Source organism: Panulirus ornatus, chromosome 65 (genome assembly GCF_036320965.1).
Source record: "Panulirus ornatus isolate Po-2019 chromosome 65, ASM3632096v1, whole genome shotgun sequence".
NCBI lineage: Eukaryota > Metazoa > Arthropoda > Malacostraca > Decapoda > Palinuridae > Panulirus > Panulirus ornatus.
Genome location: NC_092288.1, coordinates 9,614,826 through 9,634,681, shown reverse-complemented (window position 1 = coordinate 9,634,681; position 19,856 = coordinate 9,614,826). Strand labels below are relative to the sequence as shown.

The 19,856-nt window shown below is 47.5% G+C and overlaps 2 protein-coding genes across 2 annotated transcripts in view; one reads left to right on the top strand and one right to left on the bottom strand.

Annotated features, from left to right (window-relative positions):
• LOC139746402 (uncharacterized) overlaps positions 1–6,579 on the bottom strand; it is a 30,643-nt gene extending 24,064 nt beyond the window's left edge. The window contains exon 1 of the mRNA XM_071657614.1: positions 6,445–6,579. Within this exon, the coding sequence (XP_071513715.1) occupies positions 6,445–6,453 (9 nt within the window). The 5' untranslated portion in view covers positions 6,454–6,579. The remainder of the gene's footprint in view (positions 1–6,444) is intronic.
• The window catches only part of LOC139746484 (uncharacterized), a 313,137-nt gene that overhangs the window by 84,503 nt on the left and 208,778 nt on the right, over positions 1–19,856 (top strand). The gene's annotated exons all lie outside the window — the stretch shown is intronic.

Below are 19,856 nucleotides of genomic sequence, written 5' to 3'. Positions count from 1 at the left end.
CGCGGATGGCAGTGGTATAGTGCCCATACTCTCACGCAACACCATACACGAAGAATGTAAATCAACAACACACTAGTCAGTGTTAGTGCTCTTAGTGCGCGGACAGTACATGCAGTTCAAATAAGAGTTTGCATCAGAAGTTTTGTTGTCTCACTGAAGAGGTACGGAGAAGGTTTACTAGTGGAAAATGGTGATACATGATACAGGGGAATTGAGCTTCAAGGTGAGGATGGCTTATCCACGGTGGAAGAGACGGACCAGTGGAAACACGGATACAGTTGCAGTTGGGCATCAGAACTGCATCGAACTCATAACAGATAACACAGTTCGCTACCAGAACGGCCTCATCCCATATTCAGTGACCATCAACAATAAGCGGAATGTATATGACCCCTGCTTTTCGATTTGTGTCAAGACTGTATAACACTCCTTTTCATAGACCCCTGTTTATAGTATGCGATTTTTCTTTAAAACTTGGACCTTTGCAGTTTGATAAGCAATCATTTGTTATTATCATTATACTTTTTATGATTTGTTTGAAGATTGTGACGTTGTTCCACAATTATTATTCTCCTTTTGACACGGCCGGTGGACACCTATCCCCTTCACGTGCCTGCACTGCTACTGCTGTGAGATCTACTAAATCGGTGTTGTATTTGTGTTGTGTGTCCTGTGCTACAACAGTGTAGTGTTACATTATTATGTAGCAGATGTTACGTCAGTGCTGTACAGACCCTGTTTCAGTACACTGCCGCTTGCTCTTGTTTACACGTCAGCAATCCGATATCTACAGGGTCCCTCCACTCCTAAGAAACAGCATTACCAAAATATTCACAATGTGATATCTCGACAAGGCCCCCCACAATCGTAAATTTCACTGCGCCATGCATATGCCCACCTGAAACTACATTTCCTAGGCATGTACCAGTTGTTTTTTTTTTTTCGTGTGCGTTTTAGACATCATTCGTCTATCTAATATTACAAACTCCGCTTCAGTCTGCGACAAGACTCCCAAATGCCTAGGATGTATCTTCCGTGCTGAAGACCCGGAATCAGCTACTTCTACATTTTCTTGTACTCGCGCAACAAAGACACACGCACATCACCGCGCCTCTTGATTTGCGGTCTTGCCAGTTTCACGGGCGCTACAACAGGCCAACAGAAAGGTAAGATATTGCAGCAATCTTGCATTTTGCATTGGTGCTGCTTACCTGCTGCAGCAGCAGGTAAGCAGCACATCTGACTTAGAAACGTGTTTACCAACGCCAGAAGCAAGATGGACGGAACTCACGACAGTAAGTTTGTGTGGCCGAGTTAAGACGTCGTTTGAGTGGTGGATGGCTGCGGCCCGGCTCAAGTGGGCGAGTCGAGTGGGTGTGTGTCCGCTACACAGCTGAGGGAGTGCGTGCCTTCACCTCTGCTTCGGAGACGTGCAAAACACAACAGATGGTTCAGGAAAAACACCGGCGTCACTTGGTTATGATCACGATGCGCAAGGAACGTAAAGTTTGTGGTTGAGCTCATATATATATATATATATATATATATATATATATATATATATATATATATATATATATATATGTGTGTGTGTGTGTGTATTGATTGATTGCCGTTTCCTGCGTTTGCGAGATAGCGCCAGGAACAGACAAAGAAAGGTCGCATTCTCTCACGTCCACTCTGTATCTGTCATGTGTAATGCACCGAAACCACAGCTTCGTATCCACAACCAGACCCCATAGATTTTCCATGGTTTCCCCCGGCCGCTTTATATGTCCTGGATCAGTTCATTGACAGCACGTCGACCCCTGTATACCACATTGTTCCAGTTCACTCTATCTCGTCCACGCCTTTCACCCTCCTGCATGTTCAGACCCCAATTGCTCAAAATCACTCCGTTTATCTATCTCCAATTTGTTCCCCCCGCTTCCCTCCACTTCTGACACTTATATCTTCTTTGTCCACTTCCCTCACTTCCCACATATTCTTAAGACCTTCCATAAGGCGTATATATCTACCCTATCATATGCTTTCTCCAGATCCATAAATGGTACAAACAAATCTTGTTTCTTTAAGCATTTCTCACACACAGCCTTTAAAACAAACACCTGATCCACAAATGGCTTTACCTTCTCAAGCGCTTCTCTCCCATACGACGTATCAGATACCCTCAATAAACTTAAATCTCTGTAGTTTGAACACTCACCTTCATCTCCTTTGCATTTCTACAAAGGTGCTATGCATGCATTCCGCCAATCCTCAGTCACCTCGCCATAATCCATACAGACATTGAAAATCGTAACTGATATATATATATATATATATATATATATATATATATATATATATATATATATATATATATATATATATATATATATAATGTGTTACGTTTAAGCATGTAAGCTCTAACTCTGACATCAGTCGCATAGTTTCCAGGAAGCTAATTATGTGACCACACAAATACGAGACAATTGCGAGAAATGTTGGCTTGACCATGAACCAGGTGATGGCGCCGCATGGCCATGATCTTGGCCGAGGCCAGGCCTGGGGACGATGATGGAACCACCTGGCCATGATCTTGGCCGAGGCCAGGCCTGGGGACGATGATGGAGCCACCTGGCCATGATCTTGGCCGAGGCCAGGCCTGGGGACGATGATGGAGCCACCTGGCCATGATCTTGGCCGAGGCCAGGCCTAGGGACGATGATGGCGGCACCTAGCCATACTGGATAACCCCACCTGCTCAGGTCCATGGTCAAGATCACCACACCATCACCAAGGTTCAGGATGGCGAACAGGAACCGCTTCGCTGAGAATTATGCACACATCAGATTGTTCTTTAGGACACGTGTCTTGGTGATCATCACAGTAGCCGTTGTAATGACCGCTTGTGGTGATCACTGGTGTGATGGTGACCCGTAGTTGATCAGCCGCTTTGATCAGTAGCTTTTGCCGTGATCAACTGCTGGACGGTAAGTTATGACGACTAACTTTTTTTAGTGATCACAGGGAACTGTGATGACCAACTCTTGTGGTGACCGGTGGTGAATGACAGCTGGTGTTGACCATCCACTGTGATGACGTGTTATTATCGATCACATGTGCTTGTAGGGGCTGATGGTGTGTTGATCAGTTGTGGCCTGTGGCAATGGCTCGGAAAGGCAGGGGAGTTGTTGGAGTGTCTTGGATGTGCTGGAAGGGAAATCAGCCGCCCGGCCCGCCTTGCTGATGCAGCCACTTCCGTGAAATTATAGGGGTGGAGTGGGAGGCTCCCCTTCCAGGCCCGGGGACGCCCGCTCCTCACCGCCAGGTCTCACCTCGGGGTCAGGCCGGTGATGGCGACGCGTCGTCTCCCTCAGTGCTATGGTCCTCACCTCAGGAGAGTTTACGTCATGCTTGAGGGAGGGGGTTATGCAACATGAGAGGCAGACCTCACCAGGGAGGGCGGAAGACCGACAGCTTGGGAATTTCGTGATACGAGAAAGTGAGGGCCGTGCTTGCCTATAAGGTTGGAAGGGACACCATCATTGTAGCTTTATGTTGCTCCGGATGCACGCTGACCACCACCCACCCACCAGGACCAGCTGGCTAACTACACACCAGCAGTACAAGCCTCACCATACAACACCACCACCACCGCTAACCTCATCACTACCGCCCTCACCGCACTCCACCACATGCCATCTCCAACCCAAACATCCATCTCCCACAGCAACTCGGCGTGGCGTGTTTTCAGACCTCTCGCTGGTTGGGGATGGCGGATGCACATGAGGCAGCCCCGGGGGCGAGACCAGAGGTGGTGGTGCAGCTACATCGTCAAGAGTTCACTCACCGCCGCCATAATGGTGCGGCTCCGACACTACCGGAATAGCGAGTCACTCACCTGCCACGTCTCATTACGGAACTTCCAGACCTCAGCACAACACGTGGTGTCTCTCGTGGCCAATGTAAAGGGAAATAAAGTTTCCGTTTCCTGTTGGACCTCAACAGTAGCCACGAACATGAGTTTTTACCATATGTATGAATATTAGAAATATTTTTATGATGCTTTCCAATAACAGTGCAGGAAGACCCACGTCAAGCCCTTCTCCCAGCGGCATCACTGCTACACGCAAGAGGAGGAGACTGGAACATGACAACACTGATCTCTGTTTTGAGAATGACCTTGTCCTCGGCGAGGGGCAGGAGGTCACCTCACGGTATATCAAGCCAGACTCTGTGTACATAATTTCTGACTAACTCCGTGACTTACTTCTTACTAAATATGCGCGCATACAAGCGTGTATACTCATAGTTTTAAAGGTATATATGCATGTTTATTATGTATATAATCAGACTATGGTGAGGACACAGAAGACTAAATCATGAACAGATAACCGTTGACAAGGGTACACGACACATTTGCTTCAGCAGAGAGACTAGCACACACACACACACAGCAACAAGAAGGCCAGATAGAGGATGTTCTCCCCCAGTGTGTCCCGCCTTCCTCCTCACCCCACAATTAGTACGCTTCATATTTTCGCTTCTCTGTCATTCGGCAGTGGCTGGCCTCAGTGACCGGGACGCAGACACACACAACCCGCCACAGTACTGAGCATCAACTGTTTATATATCCTGAGGCTACTGGCCGGGTTGCCTGGTGCAGACCAGGTAGTACCAGCTCCCACGTTGGTCCTAAGGCACTGAGTTTTCAGCGGGATCCCACAGTAGTGGGTCATGTTATCAAGGTTTATTAATTTCCTTACCATACATCTCACCAGCGTTTGGCGCAGATTCATTTTCGCCCCGAGGTTATGATATGTAATTCTCTGCTCACTATCTACTTCATGTTGAAAGTTCTAGTCTTTTGTGAGGCGGGAAGTGTGAGTTGTGGTGGAGCCAACGAGCCACTCCTCTGCTCTCCTTTTGACGCCCGCTGTCTTTCTTGTTTTTAACCATGTATGTGTGTGTGTGTGTGCGCGCGCGCGCAAGGAGAGAGCGGTTGATACTAATCAGGCAGTCTTACGCATCACATTAACCGTATTTGTATCACAAAAAACTTCCCGATTTTCTAGCGTCATCTTCGTTCACTACATCTTTGCTTGGCTTGTTCCTCAGCCCTGTACTTTGATGCTGAAGCCACCCTCTTCGTGTCTCTGATTTTCTTTCCTTCCCATTTTGTCAACTGTTTTCTTTTTTCGTGCGTATGAAGAGGTGGTGTTGGAGGGTGTATCTGAATACCCATGTTCTTTAAGCCATAAAACGTGGGATATGATGGTGTGGTTTGCATTTGGTCGCCTTTGTTTCTGGTTGAGGGAAGTTCCACCCGTTCTTGCTACACCGGCGGAGCTCCTGACCTTGGCTCACACTTGACCCTTGACGTTTTCCGCGTTTCTGAAGGTTCCCGGAGAGCCTTGCGATACCGACGGATGCCTCACATTGGTCCCTGGGGAGGGAGCCTTGCGACACCCACGCACGTCCCTGACACGTCCCTTAGGGCCACGCACGTCCCTGACACGTCCCCTAGGGCCACGCACGTCCCTGACACGTCCCCTAGGGAACCTTACGACACCCACGCACGCCCCAGACATGCCCCAAGGGAGCTTTGCGACAACGACGCACGCCCCTGGGGAGCCAAGCCACAAATCTCCTATCTTTCTGATAACGTTATCAGGTCATTATTGTTGTTTCACATTTCGTTTGAATTTGATGGTATTATAATGTCTGTTTCAATGTTTATATGAATGGGAATTAGCCCCTTTATAGGGATTATAAACTTATTTGCTCTGGTTAACGTTATGGTAATTAAAGTGAGCCAGTTGTTAGGGATCCAGGTGTGTTAATGGGGCAGGGGATGGTAAAGTGTTTGTACGAGACAGTACTACATGACGGGAGGGTAGGTGTACAGTGCATGACTGACAGGTACCTGTACACGAGCATGACGAGCAGGGGAAGTACAGTGCGTACAACGCCAGGCAGATGTACAAAGCATGACTGACAGTCACCTGTACACGTGCATAACGGTCAGACAGATGTACAAAGCATGAGTGACAGGCATTTGGACACGTGCATAACGAGCAGGCAGATGTACAGTACTTGACCGGCAGGCAGGTGTATAAAGCATGAGTGACAGCCACTTGAGCGAGTACATGACGGGTAGGCACCGGTACATGTGCATGACGGGCAGGCAGATGTACAGTACATGACGGGCTTATAGGTGTACAGAACATGACGGGCAGGCAGGTGTAATACCCCACACACCAGTCACATCCACCTCGCTAACAACCTCGTGACGTGTGATCTTATCGTGGTGGTATATGTACTAGCTGGAGTTATGTGTATAGTAATAAAGGTGTGTGTGTGTGTGTGTGTGAAGTACCTCGCCTGGCCAATCATGGGCGGCGGGCGAGTCGGGCCGCCAGACTCACGCGGGCAAACGCTGACTGTGGCAACACTTACGGTTCTCATGGCGTCTCCTTATGTCATGTATAGCGAGGCGGCGGTGTTGAGGCGCGGGGATCGTCTTGCCCGGCCCGCTCTTCCTTTTATTATAACCGTGCGGCAGGCGGCGCTCCTGGCTTATATACTGCCACCTCTGCCGCCAGAGTCCTCCTGGACCGAGACCCCTCCCCCCCTCCTCCCCCAACAGACTTACACCCCAGCCCATCGGCCAGCCCCTGGCCGAGGGTGAAGCCCTCCCACCCTGCCCCTGGCCGAGGGTGAATCCCACAGTGCTCCTGGCCAAGGGTGAACCCCCTCCCTTAGGCCGAGAGTGACTTCCACTTTGCCCCTGGCCGGGAGTGGCTCCTCCCCAGCCCATGCCCAAGGTTGATTCTCCGCCCTGCCCCTGGCCGGGAGTGGCTCCTCCCCAGCCCATGCCCAAGGTTGATTCTCCGCCCTGCCCCTGGCGAAGGGTGACCCTCCTTATTGCCACTGGCCAAAGGGCGACCAGTCTCCCTGCTCCTGGCCAAGGGTGAATTCTACCCCGCTCCTGGCCGAGGGTGCCTCCCAGCGTGTCCTTGGTTGAGGGTAACCCCCCTCTCTCCCTGCTCCTGGCCTGGTGTAATCCCCTCTCGCCCCTGGTCAAGGGTGACTGCCACCCTCACCCAGGCTGAAGATAATCCCCAGAACGTCCTTGGCCATGGATGACCTTTACGCTACCCTTTGACGAACATGACCTCCTACCCTGCCCTTGGTCGAGGATGACCTCCTTGCTCCTGATCGAGAGTGACTCCCTCCCCCTAGTCAAGGTCGAGTCCTGACTCTGCCCTGGTCGAGGATGATTCCCTTGCTCCAGGTCGAGAGCGACTCCCTCCCCCATGGTCAGTGGTGGGTGCCTACCCTACCCTGGTCGACGGTTAGCCCCCCCTCCCCCTGCTCCTGGTCGAGGGTGACCCCCTTCTCCTTGCTCCTACCCGAGGGTGACCCCCCACCCCCCCACAGTCTCCGCGGAAGGAGCCGCTCAGAGTGTGATGGGCGGAGCAGGGAACCAGGCGGGGCTGTTGGCTTGACGTACCAGCCTCACTTGAGACAGACTCGGATGTAATCATATATAGATCGTATTTTCACTTTACCTACAGACGTGATGGTTGTGGAGAGGAAGCCCTGGCCCACGTCTGTGGCAGGCAGGTGGGCCGTGACCTACAATCCTCTGGTAGAGCTTCCCCCCCTCCCCTCCGCAAACCCCATCCGCAGCTCCCCCTCCCCGTCATTACCTCCTCCGCTCTTACTTATGTTCCACTTTACCAGAGCGTGGCCAGGGCGGCCAAACTCTGTTGGCGCGGTTAAGGCGGCCCAGCTCTTATTGGCTTGGCCAGGACAGCCCTGCTGTGGTGGCGTGGCCAGGGCGGCCCAGCTCTAGTGGTTTGGCTATGGTGGTTCCCTCTGGTGGAGTGGCCAGGGTGGACCAGACCTGGTGATGTGGCCAGGGTGACCAGCCTTGGTGGTTTGGCCAGGGCGGTCCAGCTGTGGTGGTGTGGATTGAGTGACCAAGCTTTGTAGGCGTGGCTTTGGTGTTCCAACTCTGCAGCCACGCTGTTGATACCTGCAGTAGACGCCCCTCCAGACACCCTACATGACACACCTGCACCAGCTAACCAGCTGTCCCGCCAGGCACGTCACATGGTACACCTGCACCAGTCACCCCGCCACACACGTCATTTCACATACCAGCATCAGTAACCCCACCACGAACGTCGTCACACCTGCACCAGTCACCCGCCACGCATGCTCGTGACTGACACTACTGCCGTACTTTTAAGCACTGGGACGACGTTGTTTAGAATTCGTTTGTTGGCTATGCTGCGGAACATGAGGTCTGGTGTTGGTGGTGCGTGCTGTCGAAACGCTGGCCCCAGCACTGCAGCCCTGACACTTGTAGCAACGCTAGTCCCAATACTGCAGCCCTAACACTTGTCGCAGTGCTGGTCCCAGCACTGCAGCCCTGACACCTGTAGCAACGCTGGTCCCATCCCTGTACCCCTGACACCTGTAACGACATTGGTACGAACACTAATGTCCCAGCAGTAGCACTGACAGCATTACAGCAAATTATCGCAGAAAACTAGTTAATGCTTCACTCTCAAAGTCGAACATCCCAACATGCGAATGAGAGTAAATTCAGACAACTCTCAGTGAATAATGGACACATTTGGAGCACATGTTACGATCATCTACATCCAAAAACCTGAATCGCGCTTCCCCAAGGTAGAGCAGAAGCTTTAGTGTTGTGTAATCACGAATTAACCGATCATCTAATAAAGCAATTATCAATTTAGGTCTTACCTCATGTCCAACCAAAATATAGTTGACCGGAATAGAAAGCTGATGGAGGGATTAATGTATGAATCACTTTTAAAATTGTAATGTAAAAGATAATTCTTTATGAAAATCTACGTGATCAACTTAATGCCGAAAGCACAGTGCGAAGGAGTTACAAGAAAAGCACACTGTTGACAGAAGACGTGAGAATAGGTCATAGATGTTCTTGAAGCTAAAGCAGTTTTGGTTATCCTTCGTGCTGACACATCAAATGTTTATATTTTCCTGAATAGATATGGTTGCATGCATCCTCAACAGTGAATCCAAGTTTAAACTACTTAGGAACACAACAGAAACTTTAAGGAAAAAAGTAAACTCCCTCATTTCCACACCTGGTGCAGTATTTATTAAATAATTCATGCTTATCACAATAGTAGACTAGGCTACATGTGTGGCATGGGCCACTTAGTATGCCATTACGTCCAATAAGAAGACTAGGCTACATGTATGGCATAAGCCACTTGGCATGCCATTACATCCCATAATTTCAGAAGTAACTCCATACAACAAAGTTAAGCAGTTGAATGACAATAATATATCATATATATGATATATCTAAAATCTAGTGATGACTTTCTGGAAATAGGTCGCACTAGGTCTGAAGGACTTCTCGCCTCTCTGGGTGTGGAAAGCGTGTTCAGTTATATTAGCTGAAACCATTTATGTAGTTTTAAGGCATGTATATAATCACCCAGAGACGACAGCCCCTAAAATTCCTCTTCTCAGTGTGGAAAAAAAATTGAGGCATCCTCTACTGGATCACTATTCACAAGCCTAGACGGTAAACTTGAATGCCGAGGCTAAGGAATAGCTTAGGGAAGTCCACTCGGACCAACATCTAGTTTATACTACAAGTATGAAAGTATGAAGTAGAAAATGCAGTCCTTCATGTACTGTAGGTATATATATATATATATATATATATATATATATATATATATATATATATATATATATATATACTATATATACTAATTTAGCGAGGAGCTAGTTGGAAGGTATATATAATATATATATATATACCTAGACCAGGCACCTAATTTAGCGAGGAGCTCGTTGGGAAGGCAGAATAACTGGATAACTTGGTACCACCGACACGGTAGACACAGTCTTTGCTTTGGCCATTTTCCATCAACAATATGCATTCGTTGCAGCCGATATCATCAGCATTCTTTTTTTTCCCCACAGTTGTACTTTGCTTGGGCGCTTGGCAGTATGTTTGCTCCGCACTTAATGTATGATCAGTAAACATATTAAAGTCTGAAATTATTACACCAGGAAGTCATTCACGTACGTGTGGGTGTGTCTGTTTGATTACCATTTTGTACAGTATGAGGAAGTTGTGTGTGTGTGTGTGTGTGTGTGTGGTGCGGGATGGCACAGTGTGGTGGTGTCAGGTGGTGGTGGTGGTGCAGGAGACGGTCCGATCCGGCCGGCCACGTACGTAACATTACCGCTCCTGGCGAGACTTGCGTCATTCTGGTTCCTCGCGCCTCCACCTCACCTCCACATAAACACCTCGATCTCTGCCTGATACTTCCCTCACTGTAGCTGTACGACCAAGAATCATACGTACATTCATGGCCCATGTCAGTTTATATTTCGTGTATAGCATAGGATTCAGGAAAACGAAGAAACAGTAGAGAGACAGACTCGGAGTGGAGAGACAGACTGAGACAGAATGGCATGCAGATGGTAATATACAAGAGTGCGGCCGCATGAAGAAGCTAGACCCGCACAGAGTCCTTGCTTCCGGTGGCATCTCACCATTTTACTTCACTTCACGGAGACCCACGTTAAACCACTGAAATGTTCCAGCGGAATCCAGCAGTTGCTAAAGTTGTACCAGTAATCAAGAAAGTTGACAAACAAGTAGCTTTGAAATATAGACCTGTAATCCTAACGAGCATAATCTCCGTTATACTGAGGTAAATTGTAGGAGAGGTGACGAGAGCAACTTGAGTGTCTTAAACTACCTTAATAGAAGACAAGACGGATTTAGAAGGTAAAGACATTACGGAATGATTTATATGAGCGAGTGTGGCACATCCTATAGATGAATTGGTGGACTTTCAGTTACTATCTTCAGCATAAGGCTGACGGTAAAGCAAGGTATCCAAGTTGGGTACGGATAAGAGCTGTTCAAATGGATTCACAACCACATAACTGTAAACTATGATGTTTCTCAAACCTCCTCTCATAACTCTGTACACAGCATCTTCCATTATTTGTGCTTATGTTCACTTACACAATATATTTGCATATATATGATAAATGCCAAAGTAACTTTTTATAACTCAGTCTTTAAACCGTTTTCTGAAGTAAACATACCCAGTGCAAGTATATTCTGTATATGATACGTCTTAAATGTAATGTATTTTAACCATCCTTTGTATTACACTCAACGTCAACTACCGTATGTTATGACGTGTCCTGAATTAACACTGACACTTAGTGTCATTGACGCATTTCTTCTTTTCCCTGGGGGGACGAGGGTCCAGTGTCATTGACGCATTTCTTCTTTTCCCTGGGGGGACGAGGGACCCTCGGTCCTCAGGCCCATCTGCCACCCTCCGTCGTCGATGCATTTTGCCGTTACGTAGGATCTTTTTATATAAGAACTAAATCTGCCAGATCATGTAATTGTGTGTGTATATATATATATATATATATATATATATATATATATATATATATATATATATATATATATATATATACACACCATATATTAGATGTACCCTAAACTTCCCTGTGAGCACCTGTGCTTTGTACATTGTTTACGCAACTAGTGTGATGTTTTCACTCGTCATAAAATGTTTGTACCTGTACCCAGACGAACCTTGAAACTCATTTTCTATATGTATTATGTTGCCTTGCTTTGTCTTGTTATACCTCCCTTCTGACAGGACAAGGATATGGGCCCACTGGGAGCCCACCTTTCGCTCTCCTATATCTGTGTACTGTGCCCACTGTACGCTGTATACTTGCCTCCACCTACCCCTAACTACTGTGCCCTCCACCCATGATATCATTAAAATGCTTTGTCTGTGTTACTGTATGTTAAGACAAATAAAAGTGTTTAACCAAAGGAGTGCCAGCCAGCTAGGAGCTGGGCGTTGGCTAAGTTGGAGACGTCAGGAGACGCGCACCACCCGGAGGGTGCGTCTTAAGGCTGTTAATTGCATCGCCGAAACTACAGCCGTTGGTTTTGCCGAGTGATGCCGTGGACCATTGACTGGAGAGGCCAGCCATCAACATTGTGGCTGTCTAGATCCTCTCTTTGTATGGCAAGGTGTGTGTGAATAAGCGGCCCAACCTGCGCGTCTCAAACCTCGCAGCGCTGAATGTGTGTGCGCGTTTGAATACATCCCCTTCCAGCCGCTCAGCGAGCCCTCGGAGCCAGTCCTGACACCGCCCCGTCAGACCCCTTAGGGCACCGCCCGTCCAACCCTCAGGGCCAGCCTTGGGCACCGCCCGTCCAGCCCTTAGGGCCAGTCCTAGGCACCATTTCTTCCGACCCCTTAGGGCCAGCCCTAGGCAACTTCCGGCCCTTCAAAGAAACCTGTACAGTCTGTAGATGTGGTCAGGTTCATGGCTGATGAAACTCACCTCAACTAAATGCAAGGCGATGAGAACGGAAAGAAGTAACGGGACACTAAGTTATGACCACCGTCTAGCATGAAGCTACAGTGATTACAGGAACTGATAGGAGAATGAGACCCCGGGAAGATACCGTGCAAATCCAACCCAAGAACATTAACCCTGAAGAACTGTTAAGCAGGCATATTACTTACTTGGTCATCATTGAAAGTGCCGTTAAATACACGGACGTGAAGGAAAATGAGAGAGATTTACAAGACGCAGTAGACCCAAGCTGGAGTGTGCAGTACCAGTCTGGTTACCCCATGTGAGGGAATAGTGAACCGCTAGAGACTGGCAAGAAAGATTGTACCTGAAATAATGGTACTAACCCACAGGGGAAGGCAAACAGCCTCAGAATTACTCACGCTGGAAGAGAGAAAATTTGATGAGGTTAACATTAAGCAAGTCTTGATGATCGGATGCATGTGAAATCCGAGAAAAAGAAAATGAGGAAATGATTCTAAAGTGTCATACTCAAGACTGAATTTCCTAAGACGATCATCATCTAGTACTCTGTTTGGCTCAGTGTGAAGGAAAAATGAAAAGATCAACACCATAACCGACAAATTTGTTTAAGTTGCTCATCCTATATGTGTAGAAAAAAAACAAACATACATATTAAAGAAGTAACCCCAGACTTACTACGGACTAGTTTGATTGTGCAATTTTGGTGTCAGGGATCAATGAGACAGCTAGTTTTATTATAGATAGTTTGACAGTCGCTGTGTTGATTAACACATTGATGAAAACACTTTACAACGTCCTTATTTTACTACGTCTTACTTTTGCTGCGTCTTACTGCTGTTACCGGAGATGACAGTAGCACTCTAGTACTGGCTTATAGCTGTATGAGGCAATAGCAATACTGATATTTCAGTTAATTCCTGACGTTATAATACGAGAAACAAACAAACAAAAAAAGGTTGAATGATACAAAATAAAGTTTAAACACACACACACACACACACACACATCGTAAGCTTCTGTCGTGTTTGGGTAGGTGAGAAAGCACGACTTCCCTCCGGCTTGTGTTGACGTGAGGGACCGCCGTCGGGTCGGGTCAGTGTGTGGCCAGGATGAGGACGGCGGCATGCAGACCCACCCAGACGCTGTCCGACCGGTACCAGAGGCCTCTTGAGCAGCACTGTCACCTTTACTGGCCCCCAAAGCAAGGCTCTTGGTACACCGTCGGACTCGTCTCTCCAACCGTTTGTCTCGCCTACAATTAACGTTATAGATGCTTCACATTTTCTATGAACTTCGATCTTCTTTTCTTTTGAGTACTGCATCATTTGGAGTGGTGTATAACGACCAGTTCCACTTTCCCTAATTGTTTATCATAGACAGTGTTGGGGCGGCCCAACATAGTTAACATACCTGGTTCTGAAAATCAGCCAGTCAGATCCAGTGTTTACATTCTGCACATGCCAGGTATAGATTAACCTTCGCCTTACGTTCTGCGGTGATGCTGGCCTCATCTGATGCAGGGAAAGTAACCTTTTGTCTGGGGCGGGGCGGGGCGGGGCGGCCACCGTCATGCAACACTCGCCTCACCATACATCCGCCTCACCCACACACCCTTCCTGGTGTCACTTCCGTCCGTCTTCCCGCGTCCAGTCAGGTGTTCCCGGTGCCCTATCCTGACCCCCAGCATTAGGGAGGCTCATTTATACCTTCGTGGTCCCCCTCACACACACTCCAGGGGCACCACCACACCTCCTTGATACCCCACGCTCCCAGGGGCTCCCTCACATCTTTGCTAGCTCTCCATACACCCTGGCTGGCCCTACATATACCTTACCAATCCCCTATTGCTGGCCCTCCACGGACCCTACCACTAAACAGTATCACTAATGTAACATTATGCCTGGTTGGGGAAACGCCTTTAATTTTCCCCGACTTTCCCTTTCATTGTGGCTAGATGTCAAATCATCCACTTTCCCTTCCAGTCGAGGAGGGCCAACCTCCAGGGATCCAGCTCACCCATGAACCCCAAGTGATCCCTGATGACCTGTGCTCATCCTCCTGGTGACCTCCTGTATCCTGTATCCTTAGTATTCCCTGGTGACTGATAGTGGACCACCGGTGACCTGTCAAGACCCCTTGCAGCCACCAGTGTGACCACTGGTTCCTCTTAAAAAATGTCTCTTAATCACTTCTAATGAAGCTTCTAATGGCCTTTGGTGACCATCGGTAACCTTTGATTCCCTGTGGAGTTCTCTGTCAAGCTCTGGGAATCTTCAGTGATTCTTTGTGAGATCTAGTGACTCTTGGTGATTCATTTCTGGTAAATGTCTTGGGGATTTCTGATGATTCTTCGTGATTCCTTGGAACTTCTGTCAACCGATAGTGATTCTGAGGAACTTTTGATGTTTCAAGTGTTTTTTTTTTGTGATTATTGTTGACTCACTGAATTCGGGTGATTCCTGGTGACCACTGTCAGCCATCTCTGGCTCCTGATGACCTCTGCTTATCCGAGGTCATTTCAGTTGACGTGAGTCGTGGTTGAACCCTGGAAACTCCTTGTGACCATTTCTGATCCTTGATACTAATCCCCGGACATCGTCATGACCTCTGGTGGTCTTTGGGGGTCCCAAGACGACCCTTCTGTTCCCATGTGACCTTTTAGTAATCTCTCTTGACCCACGATGACCCTGGCGACCCTCCGCAGATCGTGGTGACCTCTGACGGGTACTGGCTGTTCCTTGTGTACTCCTGGTGCTTTTTTTTCTTAGTAACTCCTGACAACGTAAGTGAATAGTGATGACCTGTCATAACCTGGTCATCTCTGACCGTCCTGATCAACTGACAGTGAACTCCAGGGGCTCATGAACCCCATATAATCCTGGGTAACGGATAGGTCTCCCAAGTGAGCGCTCCCGACAGCCCATGAGTCCTGCTCGTTTTAAGCTTACAGGATATGTGATGGTATAGGAGGCAAGTGTTGTGTGGTGGTGTAGGAGGGCAAGTGCTGTGATGATGTAGACCAGAGTTGTGTGGTGGATCTGCATTGGAGTGCTTTGGAATTTACGGTGGTGGTGATGTGTGGTGGGGTTGAATGGCAGTGCGGCCGGTAGAGAAGAGATCTCTCCTGATGACAGTGGTGATTGTTAACGCTCCAAAAACCTTATAATTACGGGTCTGGGTCATTAGAGGCGCTTGTGTGGTGCTGGGCCGGTATCCGGTGCTCGAGGCCCATGTGGTGCCAGGGTTAGTGTCCCATGTCTAAGGCCACTGTGATACCAGGGTTAGTGTCCCATCTCTGAGGCCACTGTGGTGCCAGGGTAGGTGTCCCCAGCTTGGGGCCCTTGTGATGCCAGGACAGGTGTCCCACGTACCAGGATCTTATAGGTAATTTCGTGGTATCCCTCATTGTGCCTGTCGATTATAGGTGATTTGCCCCGCGAGGTTGTGTTAGTGAACGATGAATCGTCTTTGGCACATCCCCTCTTTTTCACAGCACTGAAGATGTGTGGCTGGGTAGCGGCGCGACTGGTGCGGTAACCTTGACCCAGTGTCCAGGACCAGTTGGTAACTGGTGCTCGCTCCGTCTGGCTGCCTTCCCATGATGATGTTAATACCGTCTATCCCGCCAGGGGTTGAAAGTAACAACAGTAACTCAAGCCATCCCACCGTCTCGGCGTCCTTATGAACATCATGTGGACACAATACCAGGAAAGCTGTATATTCCTGACTGATTTTGAGGCTTTGTGCAGTGTTTGTGGCTGGCCGGCCCGTGTGTGTGTGTGTGTGTGTGTGTCTGGCCGGCTGGTGGCTGATTAGTCCCATGTGTCCGGTCGGTTGGTGGCAGGCCAGCCCCCTTGTGTCTTCATCTCTATCATCCTCTGTTAGGATTGTCTTATATTACCACAATATTACATATGATCCTCAAGACATCAGAACCTTCCTATATCATCGTACACTTCAACGCTAGACATCCAAGCCTCGTACAACTTGTCAAAGAACGCTGCAGCCAGAAATGTAAAGAGAATTGATAATATGCCTCCGGGCGCAACACCAGGGGGCCGAAATGAGAAAATTGACCATTACATCCACATCAGAAGAGGTGACCCAACCGGCATCTATCATATATACCCCATGATTGTTTCTGTTCCGTCTGTTACCATCCGCATCCTAGGGACACAAAGGCTGATGACTCACACAGCCAACTGGATCCTGTCAAGTGATGTGATAACAATGATCTATCCAGTATCGATCATGAAGGGAAGCAAATTGAAAAAATGAATAAATTATTAGATAAATGGTAGGAAATCGTAGAGAAATCCCACTCAGTCGCAGTTCCTGCCAGCTGATACATAGAACGTTATCACCCCCGCCGACCACAGACAAAAAAAAAAAGAATAATTTCACCGATAATTTAGCCTGAACTATTCCTTGGCTGGTCATATGCATTTTCCCGACAAATACAAAAACCTCCAGCAGACCTTAATGTAGAGAAAGGCAAGTGAACAACACCACTGAGGAAAACAGGACTACCATCCTAGTTTAAATATATAGAACGACCCAGGAGCACTCTAGCGGAGGACTTGTCAGTAGTTAGACAACTACCGGAAAATCCCTAAGGCAATAACAGATATCTGAACTTCAACAATAACGAAATTGATGAAAGCTGAGGTAGAGAGTACGAGTGCATGAACACACACAGAAATCAGTATTCAGAATCGCGCCTTAAGGAATGTAAACCAAATAAACAATATCATGAAATTACCGACAGGCTGACTCGGAATAGAAAAGAACCATCCACGTCAGACTCAGCACGACTGACACCAAATGATAACTGTGTCTCAGTAACAGTAAACATGCCTGAGCTGAAAACATCCGTCCAAAAACTAACCACACAGCCCCAGGGAAAAGGAAAATAGTCAAGAGACAAAGTAACGTGCTGTCTCTTAAAAGCCTTTGATAACTTCGCCTCTACAGCGTTAGGATTAACACAAGATACTTTCCCAAAGAAAGAAACCATTTACTCTGCAACGTTACCGAAATTTCCTCAACTAACCGGGGTCCCGCAAGGCAGCCTCTTGTTACCATTACTGTTCATAAATTACGCGGCTGACATTTCCCCCACCAGACGGGAACATGAGCATAAGTATCTTACACGCAGATGACGCCACTCAAATGGTAATCTCAAACTCGCTCCCAGAACACATTTCCTTGATACAGTAACACGTGCTTCCAGACTAAACAAATAAATTCGGAAGTTGTTGGGAGATAAAAACTAACATAAACAGATTCAGTATGGTAGCACTGGATAATAAAACAACATAACCATAGATGGGAACAGGATAACGCGCCAGTAGAGCTGACGATGCTATGTCATGTACATACAAACATTACGAGGTTTGATAATTCACATCAGGAAAAGAACCTCGGAAGGCAAAGCGGCTTTGGTCAGTGTGAAAAACCTCTCCCAGCTTGGGGAAGAGGCAAAATCTACAACCGTTGAAAGCCATTATCTTTCCCCATCCTCACCTACTCCCCAGTACCCACAAACCTCACGCCTCCAAATCACGCACGCTGCAGCTGCAGGAGGTACAGAACAGTCTTACGATTCGTCACACACGCCAAGCACCCCATCATCGATAACGCTGAAGAACAACATGAATGACTGAAGATTAAACCAATCGGTACATGCTTAGAGAAGCGGTGCATAAAGTCTGGCAGAAACTGAAAGACAGCGAAGACACGAACTGCAGACATACGAGATCCTCGCCAGCAAAATAAACATGGAACACCCTCAAATCCCATGGAACCTCAAAGCACAGAGAAATTTTCTCAGCTACCCATTGATGTACCCAGTGAACAGTGCTTAGTTTAACTGATTACCATTTTACACTGACAAGCAGAAAGCATCGCTACATACATACACACCCAGTTTGCCTGGGATACATAGAAATAAGGCACCATGGACAGGTTTCAAACAAACCCTCCACACATCACCGTAAAACCGACCCCATACATCAGTATACCCTGTCGCTAACTCATCCGTTTGTTACCAGTACTTTCCCCCCTCCAACTTATTCTTTCTTCTCTCTCCGTAACTACCTAATATGAAAAATTGAAAACACATCTCTTGGTTATTATTATTATTATTATTATTATTATTATTATTATTATTATTTATTATTATTATTATTATTATTATTATTATTAATTATTATTATTATTATTATTATTATTATTATTATTATTATTATTATTATATGTCAGACGAGACGGCACGATCAACTGAATATCCTAATTCTGGGTATGTAATAAAAAAAATGGATCTATGTCGGTATCTCAGGAGTTTATTTCGTGAAAAATGGTCCGTGTATATGCGTCCGGCTTAGCCACCGAGATCACCGGACCTCACCCTCGTTAGGTTCTTATGTGCGGGCCACATGAAGAGGATGGTGTACGAGAGAGAGAGGGCATGACCCTGACGTAGTTAGTGGGGCTACTCATTCAGTGTAAAGACGATCTAGGATGTGTATCCTAGCTGAATGAGGCAATTGTGAACATTTATCGTAGACTTAAACTGTATCATCGTTTGTTGGTGAAAGGGAGTAAAGTCTTGTCAAGAGCCTTTTACTCCATAGGAGCCCACATTTCCCTGCAACTGTAAGTAGCACAGTACTGGGATGCAGGAGCCCTTAGAAAGAGGTTGTAGGTAACACCAGTACTCTTTCTTAGGAAGTGGTCCTTGGGTTATTTTTAATCAATATACGTATGTATGCCCAAGTCAGGTACCCATTTATCGACTGCTGCGCCCATTCCATTTTTTTATCATCATATTGGAAATTCGTGTGTGGTACCACTACTGAGGCGACTTTGGTCAAGTGTCCTGCATATTCCTATATTTGGTCGCGTCCATACTTCCGTCTGGCATGCCTCTGCCCAAACACCTCACCACACAACTTTGGTGTTACTCCCCTCACTCTTCTCAAACATGTATTCGATCTCAAACATGTGTTCGGTCTCCAACTGACAATATAACGGCTCTCTAAGTTCTGTCAACGATCTTCCTCATGGACATGTTGTCCCGTCCATCTTCATACTACGAACACGGATGTTTTGCGACCACATAACATTGGAAGCTTCGGGCGATACCTGTTGTCTTGTCTCGTGTGGCCGTGTGTTTCAGAGCCTCACGCTGGAACATCGTCTTCAGTTTGCCACGTCCAGGACATTGTATCATCCCAGAGAAGTTAAGAAGAGTAACCACCAGGTGAGTAACCACTTGGTTCGCTTGACATGCCTTGTGCTTCCTTAGACCTGAGCGGTTGGAAAAAATATCGCCAGCACCTGAGGCGGCCCTCGCCAGGCTGCCATTAGGCACACAGCACAGTGCTCGTCAGGAACTTAGCATTACCAACTCTCTCCGGCTCTTCCTACCGGGACAC